We start from the raw sequence: 17,000 nt of genomic DNA, 5'->3' as shown, positions 1-17,000 counted from the left end.
GAATAAAAGTAGAAATTCTCTATGATAATTTGTTGCTTTTCCAAGTGACTCTTGGATGGTGTGCCTAGGCATAGAGCCCAGGGCTACATGCCTCATGTGCAGTTATTGCACGTGGTTGCATTTCCCCCACTTATTCTTATTGAATCTGCTTTGCAAAATGACAATGAGAAGTAGCCTTGCCTATTTACAACCTCACATCCAGCCCTTAGGATATTTCACATTTTGGTATAATTTTATTTTCTAAATAAAAATGTTGGGGGGAGGGTGGGAAGAACTGGGAGATTGGGATTGACACATATACTATTGATACTATGAATAAAATAGATATCTAATGAGAACATACTATATAACACAGGGAACCCTACTTAATGCACTGTGGTGACCTAAACGGGAAGGAAATCTAAAAAAGGGGGGATATATGTATATGTATAGCTGATTCATTTTCCTGTACACTAGAAACTAACACAACATTGTAAAGCAACTATACTCCAATAAAAATTAATTTAAAAAAATTAAACTGTTCATGTTTTGCTTCTTGCTTTCTTTCCCATAGGTTACCAATGAAATCACTTATGAGAAACTAAGCAACTGGATAGGCTCAGCCAACATGAAAGACACAGCTGTGGTCCTGTACCTGCCCCAGCTCAGACTTCATGGGTACTATGAAGACTTAACTTCCATACTGGCAGCTTTGGGAATGACGGATGTCTTTAACCACTCAAGGACTAACTTGTCTGGCATAACTGCAGGAGGAGACCTCAGGGTCTCCAAGATAATCCATAAGGCCATGCTAGAGGTTATTGAGACTGGTTCAGAGTTCACACTTAACAACCAAACAAGCAAATTTGAAAATCCTGAACTCTTCAAGGTGGATCATCCTTTTCTCTTCTTTATCTTACACAAGGAAACTAAGATGATTCTCTTCTATGGTAGAGTCTGCAACCCTTAAGGAAGGGACTGAATTTATACTCAAACAACTTTCTGATTCTTGAAATTAGCTGGATTTTATGAGCTTGTAGAAAACACTCAGTATAGGTGCAACTGAAAGAGATACACCATACTTCTTAGCAATGTTTTTCTTTCAACTATCTCATGTAGAATATGTATCCCATCCCTTCTTGGTTTGGTTTACTTTGGTTAAACAAGTTATAGCATGCTATTAATTGCATTTATTAAAAAATTATGATCCATACCATTTCTTTTTTCCTGCTTTTAAAAAAATTAACAGCTTTGTTGAGATATAATTCACATACCATAAAATTCACCATTTATTTATATCTATTTATTTATTTTAATTGAAGCATAGCTGACTTACAATATTATATTAGTTTCAGGGGTTTAATATAGTAATTCAATATTTTTACAGATTATACTCCATATAAAGTTATTATAAAATATTGGCTATATTCCCTGTACTGTATATTATATCCTTGTATCTTATTTATTTATTTTTTTTTAAGATTTTTTGACGTGGACCATTTTTAATTTGAATTGAATTTGTTACAATATTGCTTCTGTGCTATGCTTTGGTTTTTTGGCCCCGAGGCATGTGGGATCTTAGCTCCCCGACCAGGGATCGAACCTGCACCTCCTGCATTGGAAGGCGAAGTCCTAACCACTGGACCGCCAGGGAAGTCCCTCTTATTTTTTTTATACCTAGTGGTTTGTACCTTTTAAACCCCTTTCCCCTATCTTGACCCTCCCCCTCCCCCTCCCAACTAGTAACCACTAGCTTGTTCTTTGTATCTGTGAATCTGCTTCTGTTTTGTTATTGATACCACTTCTTTCTTAGGTAGCCTTCAACTCACTCAGAACCTCGTTTATAGGATGCTAAAACTCAGAATGCCTTTTTCTAAAGAAATGATATTATTCCGTGTGATTAGGTTACCAAGTTAGTTCTTGTCTACATCACCTGCAGCTGAACTAATGATATTAGTAAGAGGAGTTAATCTCTCCTGGGTGTATGGTATGTGCCAGGAACTCACACAAATGACCTAATTTAATTCTCACCAAAACCCTGAGAGGCAGGAATTATTGTGTTCTCCATTTTAAAGATGGGAAACTGAGACTTAGGTTTAGTAATTTAACACACAAGTGGCAAGTGACTGACTGGATTTTCAAACCCAGAAAGTTTGATACCAGACCCCAACTTGTGACCACCATCAACCCTGTCCTGCTCACAAGTCTACATCCTGAGACTCAGAACCCAGGCGCCTAGGGTAGAAAATGGAGCAGAAAGAAAAAGAAGAATGTTGTTTTCCTCCTTTCACATAATGGGCACAGTTCAGAAATAACACTTGTAGAACACATTCTCAAGTTTACAAAGAAGTTTCATACTTGAAATCATTAAGTGAGTGAATGTGTTTTCATGTTGTGCTCTTTTTTCTTCCTGTGTCCCTCTTCACTTCTTAATTCCCACTTTCTCATCATCAAGCTCTTCTTTCTCCTGGCTTCCTGGTGCTCATCATCTCAAGCCCCTCCCCAGGGGATCCCACTGAGAACAAAATAGAAAGAGCTCTGGATTTGGTGTCAGATCTCAGTTAAAATGCTGACTCTGTGCATTTAGTAGCTGACAAGTTTAAGTTTGGGTGAGGCAGTTACCTCTCAGAGCTCAGTCTCATTCTCTGCAAGATGGACCTTCCAATCCTGCCTTTTCCATCAGGCTGCTGGGAGATCCGAAAGTTAACACACACCAAAGTGCCTGATAAGTTGTTCACTTTATAATCACACGCTGCCAGAACGGGCAGCTGTCGAGGATCTCTTTGGGTCATCCTTTTTCTCCGGTCTGCTTTCTACCTCTCTCATGTGAGGAATTTTACTTCCTCTTCATGTTGTCTGCAAGTTTGATTACCTGATACCAATTACTTGTGGTATAATTTGCAATCATTCTGTATTTTTAGTTTTATCTGGTGGGAGTGATTCAGAGAAACAGTTTTGAGCATTTTCCCTGATATTTAAAATCTGAATTATAGTCACTATCTTTAAGTGAGATGGGCACACACTTTAGTTTATAAATAGTTCAATCCCTATGCCCATGTCAGAACATTTAAACAAATTTTTTACCGTTCAACTTTAAATTTACTGACATAATAAATCTAATATTAACCACTTCCCACAGGTCATTTGATTGGTAACCTGTGATTCATTCCAATGACACCTGTTCGTTGTAATAAGATTGTTTCTCAATCTTCACTACCTCACAACTTAGATTTTAATAGCTTTAGAGGTTGGATATAGCAATTATATTTTGACTGAACTGACCAAAAATTCTGTAATGTATAACTGCTGAGGAAATAGTGGTAATACTGTACTATTAAGCATTTATTGGTCACCTGGAGTTTTTTGCTTTGAGTAACTTTTCACACCCTGTGCTCTACAAGTGACTTGGAACATCCTAACAACACATTCCCAGAATTTCTTGTAAATAATTTCCATTGTCTAAGCTGATGTCTGAGTCACCACATTTTCCAAATGTAGTACTGCCAGGAGCAGCCAAAGAGGAGCAAGAAGACAATTCATGCTGTCCAAGCCAAGGAAGTTATGAAAAAGTTGGGGGAAGGACAAAGTATATACTATGTTGAAACGTTTCAACTTCTGGGTTTTTTCATTTTAATGTTGGGCATTTTTCTTCTTTTTAATTTTTTACATCCATGCTCCTGGTCAGTTATACAGGAAAAAAAGAAAAGAAAAATGTAATTGGGAGAAGTGGGACTCATATGGTCTTGTGATCTATTTTCCATAAAAAGAAAATTCTAAAAGTTCAAACAGAATGCACAGAGGCCGAGTACTAAACCACTGTGTCTCTAATGGAAACAAAACAAACAAGTGCTCCTCCCCAAGGCTTTTCCTTGCCAGAGACGTGTTTCTGGAGGGTGTGGCAGCCAGCTCTGCTGATTGGTTATGGAATGCCAGCCCTTGCTCTTCCCCACAAGACAAGTAGAATCATGAAGCTTAATTGGCCATGATTTTTTATGTAGTGCCTTTGACTCCACTCATGAAAAAAAGTGTTATCGATAAAAAGAAGAGATATTTAAATAATTTTAGTATTTCTTTCACAAATGAATTTACTAAATGCATGCTTTTGTCCCTGAATAAATCCATTGATTATACTTTCTGAATTCTGCATCAGTTACCTAACTAGGTGCCTTGCTCCATCAGTATTTTTCTTCTTTTCTAAAATTCAAACCTTTTTGACTTTTTTTCCCTAGACTTGCATTTCAATGTTGATTGGACAGTGTGGGGTTTTAATTTCATCTTTACTGTACACTCATTATTTTATTCCTCAAATTCCTCTGTCCTCTCCCTCCAAACTGCAACACTGCTCCTCTCACAGCCACACATTTCCATGCTCTTCACCTCATACCATTCTTCTGCCATCTTCTACTCTTCCATTTTCATTTTCTTAGCCATGTTTCTTTTAGCTTCTCCTTTGAGGAAAGAGAAAAATTTCTGGGTCTACTAGAATATCACTAATCCCTTTACAGACTCATTACCCTCAAACTGCGGTATAACTCAATGATCAATGATACTAAATAATGCCTAACATAAGTGAGAATAAGACATTTTTCTTTCCAATGTAATGTGTTAGAGCTTAACTTTAATCATAAAATCATTGCTGAATGTACAAATAATTTGACATCTTTGATTAATATATTTTGTTTTAAAGAGCGTAAGATTCATTTGATAGAAGGAATTGCAATGCAACTGAAATTAGAGAGCAATTTCTATTCCCTGAAAACAGGTATAGCTAGATAAGAATGTTACATACAGGACACACCAAGAGTCACATAAACTAACCAACACCCATGAGTACATTAAATTTCTTAATATTCAATGACTGAAATTGTACATAGAGTTCTGTGAATTCCACCTGCCTAATGGGAACAAGTCAAAATAAAAGAGAAGAAAAATATCCATCCAGTGAGAGGGAGAATGAATGAATCTGTGTAAAAGGGAAAAGCATACACTGAAAATCAACCATTAAAAAACAATAAAGAAAATTTGGAAATCTAAATATCATTGAGAATCACTTTTAATGAACACTGATTTCGGAAGATAATTTTTTTTTTTAATTTATTTATTTTATTTTTTATTTTTATTTTTGGCTGTGTTGGGTCTTCGTTGCTGCACACCGGCTTTCTCTAGTTGCGGCAAGCGGGGGCCACTCCTCGCTGCAGTACGCGGGCTTCCCACTGCGGTGTCCTCTCTTGCTGTGGGTCACAGGCTCTAGGTGTACGGGCTTCAGTAGTTGCGGCACACAGGCTCAGTAGTTGTGGTGCACAGGCTTAGCCACTCCGCGGCATGTGGGATCTTTCTGGACCAGGGCTCGAACCCATGTCCCCCACACCAGCAGGCGGATTCTCAACCACTGTACCACCAGGGAAGCCCAGATAATTTTTTAAATTAACAATGGTTTCTGGTAGAGAGCATGGATTAAAGAAAAATGCCCTTACTTCAAATAAAGAAGATATTGAAAAGAGTCTGGAATGTGTGTGAAATACACACAGACAGGCAAAACTGACAATAGGTTTGTATAATAGCATGAATAATAGGTCCAAAGAAATTCCTCTTTTCACACTTGATAAAATATTTCATCTCTATTCATCAAAATTTACATGTTTACATGCCTCACCTTGTATATAGCTTACTTGCTCCCTTAATGGTTAGCTATACTTGGATATATACATGAATTGATGAGAGTATTAATGAGGCTGGTCAATAAGTCAGTGAGCCACCACCTGTGGTTTGAGCATCCGTAGGGAACATGGCACCACCTTCAGCAGAGCAACAGGACATCTACTGCACAAGAAAACTTCTGCTCCCTCACACAGCTGTCACTCCAGGGCGGAAAGCCTGAGGGCTGTTCCATGTGCAACTCCGTTCTAGCAGACATGTGCTAAATCATTGTGTCTCTGTTTTAAGAAAAATTTGGCATAAGATGAAAGATAAAATTTGAAATGAAATATCTTATGAATTAATCTCTATGATCTTGACATTGAAAAATCAAGAGCAAGGGATGAGGGGAGGAAAATCTGCCAAAATAATGAATAAATCATTAAGTTGAACACTTGGAATAAGCTTTGCTATGAGGCAGGAGATAGATGGGCTCCAGGTTAGACATCTACAGCCAGCCTCCTGTTTACACTTCCAGATAAAAATAACAACAGGAACAGGGTAATAGTTGGACTTTGCCTCTGGTGAATGGCAGGGGCAGAGAAGAGCTGAGCCCTGCCCAGATGAAAGACGAAGAGATCACATATTTCTCATTCTCGAGGTCAAGGAGACCTCCCTGACTACACATGCGCAGAAAGGCTCCTCAGAGGTCAAAAGGGAGGGGGAGCCACCGCATAGTAATTGATGTCAACTATCCTTAGGCTTCTTCACTAGGTTCCATCTTGGCTAAGAGATGCGCATGCACACGCGGGAGGACCCTGAGATAAAACACGGACTCAGAACCAGGCAAAGCAAGATGATTGGCCAAAGGAAACCTGGCAGATATGCCCCATATAAGTGATTCAAACTTCCACGACGGCGCGACTCTCCCTGAGCCTGCCTGTGTGAGTCTATTCACACGTACCCTTTTCCCTCCTAATAAACCATTTACTTGTTTCATTACTTTCTGTCTCTTTGCGGGAATGCATTTCTACAAAGCCAACGGGCCAGGGGCCTTGCCACTGGCCACTGTCCCTGGTGGTCTAGCGGCCAGGATTCAGTGCTCTCAGGGCCGAGGCCTGACTTCAGTCTCTGACTGGGAACCGAAATCCTGCTTCAAGTCTCTGCAGGCCAAGGCTACCCAAGATCAGCTAGACCAAGACACTTAGATGGCCAAAGGATCAGGAGTAAACTCTTGTAATTAATTTTATGGCAGGAATTAAAATTTCAGAGCAGAAAATCATCTATTTCCAAATGGAGAATAATACTGTCTGAGAAATAAAATTTAAATGTTTTTCTAAATTGCTGTTTGGAAGCAAGTATTCTATTTAGAAATGGTTTCTAAAACAGAGAACCATAAAAGCTACAGACTGTAGCTTGTACAACCTTACATTTTCTCCATTAAAACATATAGAATTTTCTAGAAGAGAACCATCCCCCCACCCCTGTGCCTATTCTACAAAATTTTAACAACCCACGCCACGCACTCAACCCCATCATATTGATAAGCAATTTTAATAAGGCATACCACATTTATTGTTTCGCTTTATTGTGCTTTTTGCAGATATTGTGTTTTTTACAAATGGAAGGTTTGTGGCAACCCTGTGTGAAGAAAAATATTGCCCGCCATATCAGCAAACAAAGGATGCTGTGGTCATCAGCCACTACCACCACCACCCCCCCCCCCCGCAGCCCCCCCCCCCACACTGGTGAGCCCTGAGGGAACTCAGGATGGAGACAAAGGGGCTGCCCATGCCAAGCCCTCGGCCACTGCAGCCACCCACAACGGTGCACCCCGAGGGGACTCGGGATGGGAAAGAACAGGATACTGGCCCAGATAGCTATGGTGCATATCAAAGGACTGATTTCAATGAGCCCAGACTCTTGCATCTTCCCATACATAGAAAAGTGCTAAATTCATTAACTTGAGATGTCTGGTTTTCTTTAGTTAACAGTAATCTTTTGATGGTCCTATTACCTGGTCTTTGTTGCAAAAACTCTTGTATATCCTAGCTCCTCCCTTACCTCTTCGGAGCAGTCCTTCAGAGATACCTGAGAGGCTGCCTCCCGGGCTTGAATCCTCAGAAAGTCTGCCAAATAAAAGATAATTCTCAAATTTTAGGTTGTTCAATTTTTTTCAGTCAACACCTGCATGGAGCAAGTCTACCGGTGCAATTTTTCCAAAAGCATCTGTTCACTTTGTGTCGCATTTTGGTGATTCTTGCAATACTTCAGACATTCTTACTATTATTATATTTGTTATGGTGATCTGTGACAGTGATCTTTGATATTACTATTGCAATTGTTTTGGGGTGCCACAAACTGCACCCATACAAGACAGTGAATTGAATTGATAAGCATTGTGTGTGTTCTGACTGCTCAACCCACCAACCTTTCCCCCATCTGTTTTCTTCTCCTTGGGTCTCTGTATTCCCTGAGATACAACAATATTGAAATTAGACCAATTAATAACCCTACAATAGACTCTGTGTTCAAGTAAAAGGAATAGTCTCATGACTCTCACTTTAAATCAAAAGCTGGAAATAATGAAGGTTAGTGAGGAGGGCACGTTGAACGCCGAGGCAGGCCAAAAGCTAGGCCTCTTGACCAAGCAGTTAGTCAAGTTGTGAATACAAAGGAAAAATTATCAAAGGAATTTAAAAGTGCTTCTCCAGTGAACACATAGATGATAAGAAAGTGAAATAAACTTATTGCTGATATGCAGAAAGTTTTAGTGGTTTGGATAGAAGATCAAATAAGATTCCTTTAAGCCAAAGCCTAATCCAGAGCAAAGCCCTAACTCTCTTCAATTCTATGAAGGCTGAAAGAGGTGAAGAAGATGCAGAAGAAAAGTTTGAAGCTAGCAGAGGGTGGTTGATGAAGGTTAAAGACAGAAGCCATCTGGTAACATAAAAGTGCAAGGTGAAGCAGCAAGTGCTGTTGTATGAGCTGTAGCAAGTTATCCAGAAGATCTAGCTAAAATAATTAAAGATGGCTACACTAAACAGCAGATTTTCAATGTAGATGAAGCAGTCTTATATAGCAAGAGGGGATCATCTAAGACTTTTATAGCTAGAGAGGAGAAGTCAAAGCATGGTTTCAAAGTTTCAAAAGACAGGCTGACTCTCTTGTTAAGGCTAATGCAACTGGTGGTTTGAAGTTGAAGCCAGTGCTCATTTACGGTTCCAAAAATCCTAGGGCCCTTAAGAATTATGCTAAATCTACTCTGCCTGTGCTCTATAAATGGAACAACAAAGCACATCTGTTTACAACATGGTTTACAAAATATTTTAAGCCTACTGTTGCGATCTACTGCTCAGAAAGAAAAATCTTTTTCAAAATATTACTGCTCGCTGACAACACAACTTGTCACCCAAGAGATCTGATGATTGACAATGAGGTTAATGTTGCTTTCATGCCTGCTAACACAACATCGATTCTGCAGCCCACGGGTCAAGGAGTCATTTAGACTTTCAAGTCTTATTACTTAAGAAATACATTTGGTAAGACTATAGCTGCCATAGATAGTGGTTCCTCTGATGGATCTGAGCAAAGTCTGTTGAAAATCTTCTGCAAAGGATTCACTGTTCTAGTTACTATTAAGAATATTCATGATTCATGGGAAGAGTTCAAAGCATCAACATTAACAGGAGTTTGAAAGAAGTTGATTCCAAATTTCATGGGTGACTTTGAGGGGTTCAAGTCTTCAGTGGAGGAAGGAACTGCAGATGTGGTGGAGATAGCAAGAGAGCTAGAATTAGAAGTGGAGCCTGAAGATGTGACTGAATTGCTGCCATCTGATAATAAAACTTAACGGGTGAAGGGTTGCTTCTTACAGATGAGCAAAAAAAGTGGTTTATTGAGATGGAATCCACTCCTGGTAAAGATGCTGTGAAGATTGTTGAAATGACAGCAAAGGATTTAGAATATGATGTCAGCTTAGTTGATAAAGCATCAGCAGAGTTTGAGAGGACTGAATCCAGTTTTGAAAGAAATTCTACTGTGGGTAAAATGCTATCAAACAGCAGTGCGTTCTACAGAGAACTTGTTCATGAAAGGAAGGGTCAAACCATGTGGCAAACTTCACTGTTGTCATATTTTAAGAAGTTGCCATGGCCACCCCAGCCTTCAGCATCCAACACCCTGATCAGTCAGCAGCCATTGACAAGGAGGCAAGACCGTCCACCAGAAAAAAGATTACGACTCACCGAAGACTCAGATGATGGTTAGCATTTTTTAGCAAGAAAGTATTTTTTAATTAAGATATGTATATTTTGGTTATTTTAGACATAATGCTATTTCACACTTAATAGACTGCTGTATAGCATGAACATAACTCATATGCACTGGGAAACCCACACATTCCTGTGACCCGTTTTATCGTGACATTCGATTTATTGTGGTGGTCTGGAACTGAACCCGAAATATCTCTGAGGTATATACCTGTATAGGCAATGAAACTACAAGAGTAATCAATAAGGAGAACAATGATTAAAACACAAGTTAGAGACATGACATTTATTTGCTTCCAATTTTAATTAATAATTTTATCTTGGTCATGATTGCTTAGGTCAGAAGCTGACACTGGTATTTCTAAAATTGGTTAGGACTTCTGATCTATGAAGAAACACAGAACAAATAAAATAAGAAGGACAAAATGAGGCAAATACCTTGGATTTATGCAGCTCCTCTGAGGAGTTGAGAACACTTCCTGCCCTGACCTCAGCCTTCATTTCATAGTCTGTGGCTCTGTCTCTCTATCTCTATCTGTCTCTCTCTGAGTCTCTGTCTGTCTCTGACCATTTTAAACAAACAATGACAGCATATGAATTTGATTTCCAGGGATCCCTACTTCAGTTATAATGTTCATTTTGTTATATTATCACTGTATGTGAGTTAATAAAGTACTAGTTAAAGTGAGGAAGGATGTTTGAAACTACATAAATTTCTCCTTTAGCATACAGATTGTAGAGATAATTCAGAGAATTTGTTTTTCATATAGCTCTTTTTTTTTGCAACAGGCTCTAGTAGAATCTGTAAATAAGAATCTATATATTCAGTCTTGTTATATTATTATATATTGTTTTAATATATTACAAGGTCATTATTTATTATGTGTATTATATTACTATATTATTATTGTCATATACTTTGCCAAGCTAGGGAATTGGGTAGGACTACTTAGGCGTATAGACAAGAAGAAGCAGTGGGGAAACTCAGTCAAATTTTTTTCTCAAAGCACTTTTTCATCAAGACTGTACTAAGGCAGTTTATTCCCTTGTAATACTGATGATCACGTCCACTTTAGTTGAGGCCATATCATTTTTCAGGGTAAATGTTCATTTCAGTTATAATTTATATGGTATTTTGATAGAATATAGGGGTTGGGATGGGAAAGAGAATTTTCAAGTACATGATTTATTCAGGCCCTAAATGTTGTCCTATTTTAAATCATACTTTTTAAATACCTATCATCCAGTAGCATAAAGTGGGCACGGCTACCCATTGACAAAATATAGAATCAGACAAGACTAGGGAGGATTAGGAACAATGAATGACACAGCTGCATAAAGACTGGATTTCACTTTAATGAAGCATTGTCACAGCCTCTGGGTAAGAATAAGAGAAAAGTGCTTCTGGGTAAAGTATCTTGTCAGGAAGCCCCCTCTTCCTCATTGCTCACTCCACCCCGACATACAGAATTGAAAGGGTATCAAAAGGAATCTTGCTGATTTAAAACAGAATGTGCACATACTTTCATTTTCATGTGTAAAAAATAAAACAATAATTCTTCATACTGTGTTATTACTTTGCTTCTGTTTATCACAACAATTCTATTGAATAAAAACTGAGTTTTCTCTACTTCATAGCTGGAAACTGCTAGAGGCAAAAATGTAGAAGTTTAAAAAAATTTTTTAAAAATGGAGTTAGGTTCAAAGAATAAGTAGGCGGAAACCCTGGACAACAAAAATGTCCTCCTGAGGGAACTTTTCAGTGAACTTGAACCTGAGGATTCTTCAAAGTTACCAAATCATTAGAAAACACCCAACTGTAAGTTGGTGGGCAGAAATGTGAATACAGGATAAAATTCAAAATTTTTCCTTTTTGGTTGACACGATGATTTAATTTTAATGAAAAGCAGCGTGTTTGTTTCAAGAGCTTGCATGAGTTAAGCATTACATGCCACACAGTCATGAAGCAGGGTGCTTGAGAGAACACGCGCTTAGCATAAATCCACGATAAATACACTGTATATTAGTGGGATGCCTTCTATTTTAGTGGGCTTTTTAAAGTCATAGATTCCTTTTAGAATCTGATGAAAGCTATCAAACTTTTCTCATAAAAAACGACACACATGAACATCCACACAAAACTCTACATGCAATTTCCCAGACTTCTTTAAATTGTCCATGGATCCCAGGCTAAGAAGCGCTGATATACACGTCGATATACTTTTGTATTGGTGGTTCTCCAGCCCATCAAAGTGGTAGAGCACCTGAACGTTATGATAATCTTTGTGGAACATCACCTATTTTTAATACATCATACAATCTAGAAAAAAATCTTATATTTATATACATGTGTGTATACATATACATATATGCATATTATATACACATATGTATGTATATGACTGTATTATATATATGTGTGTGTGTGTGTATATATATATAGTAAATGATATCATATCATGTCCATTACCCTTCCTTTGGGTAAGTCACTGCAGCCCAACCACTGTCCAAACTAAGAGCCATCACCGAATGTGCCTGGGAAAGCTGCGTGTCTCAAATGGAGCCCTCCAAAGTTGCTTCCTAGTCAGAGGTTTGAACATCTCATTTTATATTTTGAAACTTAAGACAAACCATCTATAGCAAAAAGGGCATCCAAAGCACTATCCTCTATGTTAAAAAGGCATTTGTCTGTACATTGGAGTCCTTCAAAACATATAGAGCTGAAGAAAAAATATTTTACCAGTAATGTTTGTAACAAAAGGTGAAAACTTTCATTTTTTTTTTCCAACTGCCATTGACTGGAGTAAAATCTTCCTTTTTTTTTTTTTTTTTTTGACAAGTTTCAAAACCGTATAATGAACATCTGCACATCCTTTGTCCATATTCACCAAAGTTAACATTTTGTTGCATATACTTTATATCTATCCATCATCTACCTATCTATCTATCTATCTATCTATCTATCTATCTATCTATCTATCTAAATGTTTCCTGAACTATTTGATTGTAAGTTGCAGACACCATGACACTTTTCTCTAAATCCTTTCATATGCCTGAGAATAAGGACATTTCCTTTCAGACCACAACACCATTAACACACTGAGAAAATTAGTTTTAATTAAATGTATTACATAATATATGGTAATGTTTCCATTTTCTCAAGGTTTTCACGTTGTATTTGGTGGTGTCTCATTAATCTCTTTAATCTGGATCTGTCCCTGATTTTTTGTTTTGTTTTGTTGGTTTTTTTCGTGACCTTGACTTATTTTTGAAGGGTCTAGAGCAGAGGTCTTGTATAAAGTCCCACATCTTGCTTTTTAAAATTGTTTCCTCATGGTAGATTCAGGGTAAACATTTTGGCAAGATTATTACATGGGTGATGTGTACACTGGGGGCACGTGATGTCTGGTTGTCTGCTCTTGTGGAGCTAATTTGATCACCACATGAAGGAGGGACTGACAGATCTCTCTACTGTATTTTATAAATAACCCACGGGGCAATACTTTGAGACAGTGAGTACACTCTTCCCCAACATCTAGTGGTTTTAACATTCGTTGAAGATCCTTGCTGGAAACAACAACTTCATTTGGGATTAAATATCATAAAACCATATATTAAAATTCCACCCTTCCTTCTGTGTTTATTTAGCTAGCATTCTTCTAAAAACAGTATTTTCTCTCTCATTAATTTATCTTTTTAAAATTAGTTCAAGATATTACATCCATTAGCTTGTTATTCTTTAACATGTACTAATTGCTCTAAATCTGGCTATTGGAAGCTCCCTCAAGCCAGATCCCTTGTCCTTTGGACATGGCCTCATCATGCTCCGACGCCCCACAAGATCTCCCAGGCTTATCCTGTGCTTTCCTTGTCCCATTCCTGGAATCGGCCAGTTCTTAGAGAAGCTCTAGTTCCTTTTAGCAGAGAATGTATTTAGAAAACAAGATTTGGGTGCCAAGAGTGCTCCTGACTTTATGGATATCTTCATTTCTAAGACTTTTCAGTCAGCAGACATAGAAAATTAATATGATATGATATATAATATAATAAATATGATATATTCATGTATTCACACAGATATTAACAAGTGAAATCCAGCCCCGCAGGTGTTTTCCTCACCTTGCTCCATTTCCTGTTTGTAAATCCCTTCTCCCACAGTGAAAAGACCTGTTTCTCAAAAACATCAATATATTTATTTGCTTCCCACAATACGTACAAAAAAATGCTTTAGAATCAATTTGGAACTCTTTTTAACTTAGGAGGTGACATTTCATGAGTTCTTACTGACCCCTGGTGTTTTCTTTGATGCTTCTGTAGCTTCCAAATGGTTATTCATAAAGGGGTTGCTGCTCAAGGCTCAGGTTTTCTCCGCCTCAACACTGTCGAGGCTGTGTGCCAGATGATTCTTTGCTATGGTGAGCTCTGCAGTGCATTGAAAGATGTAAAGCTATATAGCAGCATCTATTGCCGCTTACCTGCTAGATATGGATGGCAGTACTTCCTCACAAGATGTGACTGTCCATAACGTCATTGCTAACACTCCCGGGGGCAAAATCACCCTTGGTTGAGAACCACCGGTCTACCTATACTTGCGGTAGACAGGAATTCTTACAAATACTTTCTAAGTATAAATGTCTAATTTTCTGATTAAAAAACTGAGTCATTACTAGAATTTTTCAGTTTGGTTTATTTAATGGTGTTTTCCAAAGTGCCCAGGACTGTTTAATTTGTTACTGTGCAGTCTGATCAATTGCTATGCAGTTTTCAAATACAATAATATTAAAATAAAAAACAACTGTAGAGTATGAGTATGCCCTGAAAATATCATTTCATCATCAAGATAGCCAGTGAGCTAGGCCGGGCTGTTTGCTGCTGTGCCTTATATTTGATCTATATTAATTATCTTCCCAATGAGCATCAGTTTGGCTAAATCCCCATCAGCGTACATGTGAAATGATTGATTCCCAGTCACTCAGTCATCCAGTAACTTTACCGTCTGTTACAGCAGGGGGGCCTCTGGGATCCTGCCCCAACTCTACATCCACAGTCATTCTGATGGGTTGATGCCCGATGGCAAAAGTCATTAAACAATTTAATTAATCAGTTTGAATATCCCCTCTCTTCACCTCTTTTTGTTTCATTCGATCACTTATTTTAAACTCTCAATAGACACTTTGTCCGCTAACTTCAAACCAGAATTAAGCTTGGCAAGTCACTGAAAATCTAAAATAGCTGTTTTAAACGTTTTTTATGCCACAATACATCAGATGGTCTCAACACACACTGAGGGACTGTGGCATAGAGAAAATGGGGTCATGCCCAACTGCAGATTAGTCTTTGCTATAGAAACTCCTAAATTTGAACTTCAAACTTTTTGGTGGACATTTCCTAGGTGCCTTGGAATATAAGTGTTAGCCCCTAAATCCTAAACCACGTATCGGGCCAGCCTTAAGATAATCAGAATCCTTGACCTTTGTTCCTAAATTTTTAGTTAACCACAATACCATCTTTGCTTCACAGAAGAAGGAATGGAAGTACTACCAAGTTTGGGGATTTTTTAAAAAAGGGAAAAAAGAGATGGATATCATTGAGAGCAAGACCGTCAACTCAGGAATCAGGATTTTAAAGGCTTGGTTGGGATGTCACTCCCGATAGGCATGTCCCCTTCAAAGACCTGGATCATATCAGGGGTCTTGATTGGTTCCAAATTCCATCCTTCTCCTGGCTGTTCTAATCTCTTTAGGATGGGAATCATAGAGAATTTTTGCTTTGAATTACCCTTTTCCTTGCTTCCTCCAAAAAGCCTGAATGGGAGCAATGGGTAAGCCCTTTCTAGTCCGGGCCAGCAGTCTCCTTTAGGTTGCAGGAGTCACAGACTCATACTCTTAAGAATATCACCCCATTTTCAGATGTTTGAATCCTCCCTTTAAATCACTCTTGCAAAGCTCTGCAAGGTTTTAAAAAATCTATCCTGGGGCTTCCCTGGCGGTCCAGTGGTTAAGACTCCGAGCTCCCACTGCAGGGAGCATGGGTTCGATCCCTGGTCGGGGAACTAAGATCCCGCATGCCATGGGGCACGGCCAAAAATAAATAAATAAATAAAATAAAATTTTAAAATAATAAAAAATCTATCCCTATTAAATTTTATATTTTTGGATGTGATGTTTCCTGAATGCATTATCCAAACTTTTCCTCTTAGATTCTTGTTATCTACCAATTTAAATATCTTGTCATCAATGTCTTCGATGAAGGCATTAGATAACATACCCAGTGACTCTGTTTGTCCTTCAGTGTGATAGGGGTAGCTCTGAAAACCTCTCTGGTCAAAACCTTCAGCCGTGGCCAAAAATTACTTCTATTAATGAACTGTGATTCTGGGTTAAGGCCTGAGAAACTTTGTTAAAGTGAAAATGCCATGGGAATTTGAAAACTTAGTTTGCCTCTCCAGCCCTCTGCTTCTTCTCCAGTAAAAATAGGAAGACCAGCACCAGCGTCAGGGAATTGTCGTAAGGGTTAATGTGATGGCACATATTATGCATCTAGTACAGTTCCAGGTACATAACAGACCCTCAGTAAAGGACTGTTCTTCACTAAATTGTTCCAACATTCCATTCTGGCAGAAAATAATCTGAATAGCCAGGTGTGCCTGCTTTTTCCAAAGTACTGGTGGCTTAAAATCTGCATGGAACCGGGGTTACTGATTTAAGATCACTTTGAGACTTTTCTAAAAGGGTCTCCCATCAAATGTTAGCTGTCACCATCCTTACTCTAGGGGAATGCTATTTTTTGAGAGTGGCTGGGCAGCGGCCTCTCATATTAAAGCACAACAGTTTTTGTTTTGATGCAAATTAAATACACACACACACACACACACGCACACATGCACATACACACATGCACAGATTCCCTCCAATACATCTTAAGGCTACCTTCCAGAGTGAGGGTGAGCCAGTGCATTTACCAGCTTGAATTATTTTTCTGGGACAAGCCTGACCCCTAGAGGACAGATGTTGCATGTAAACCAAGCATCAAGAGCCAATGCCAACTATCAATACTAGTGAGTTATGGAGTATTAAGGTGATATAAGGGGTCAGACAAATGCTGGGGTTGGCATGG

At 38.4% G+C, this 17,000-nt stretch overlaps 1 protein-coding gene across 1 annotated transcript in view; it reads left to right on the top strand.

The window, feature by feature from the left end:
• Positions 1 to 17,000, top strand: part of SERPINB2 (serpin family B member 2) — a 78,676-nt gene that overhangs the window by 17,228 nt on the left and 44,448 nt on the right. The window contains exon 10 of the mRNA XM_082418771.1: positions 554 to 946. Within this exon, the coding sequence (XP_082274897.1) occupies positions 554 to 946 (393 nt within the window). The remainder of the gene's footprint in view (positions 1 to 553; positions 947 to 17,000) is intronic.

The sequence above is a fragment of the Balaenoptera physalus genome, assembly GCF_965194825.1.
Source record: "Balaenoptera physalus genome assembly, chromosome: 12".
Lineage (NCBI taxonomy): Eukaryota > Metazoa > Chordata > Mammalia > Artiodactyla > Balaenopteridae > Balaenoptera > Balaenoptera physalus.
Note: the sequence above shows the minus strand (reverse complement) of the source record. Positions and strands in the feature narration are given on the sequence as shown.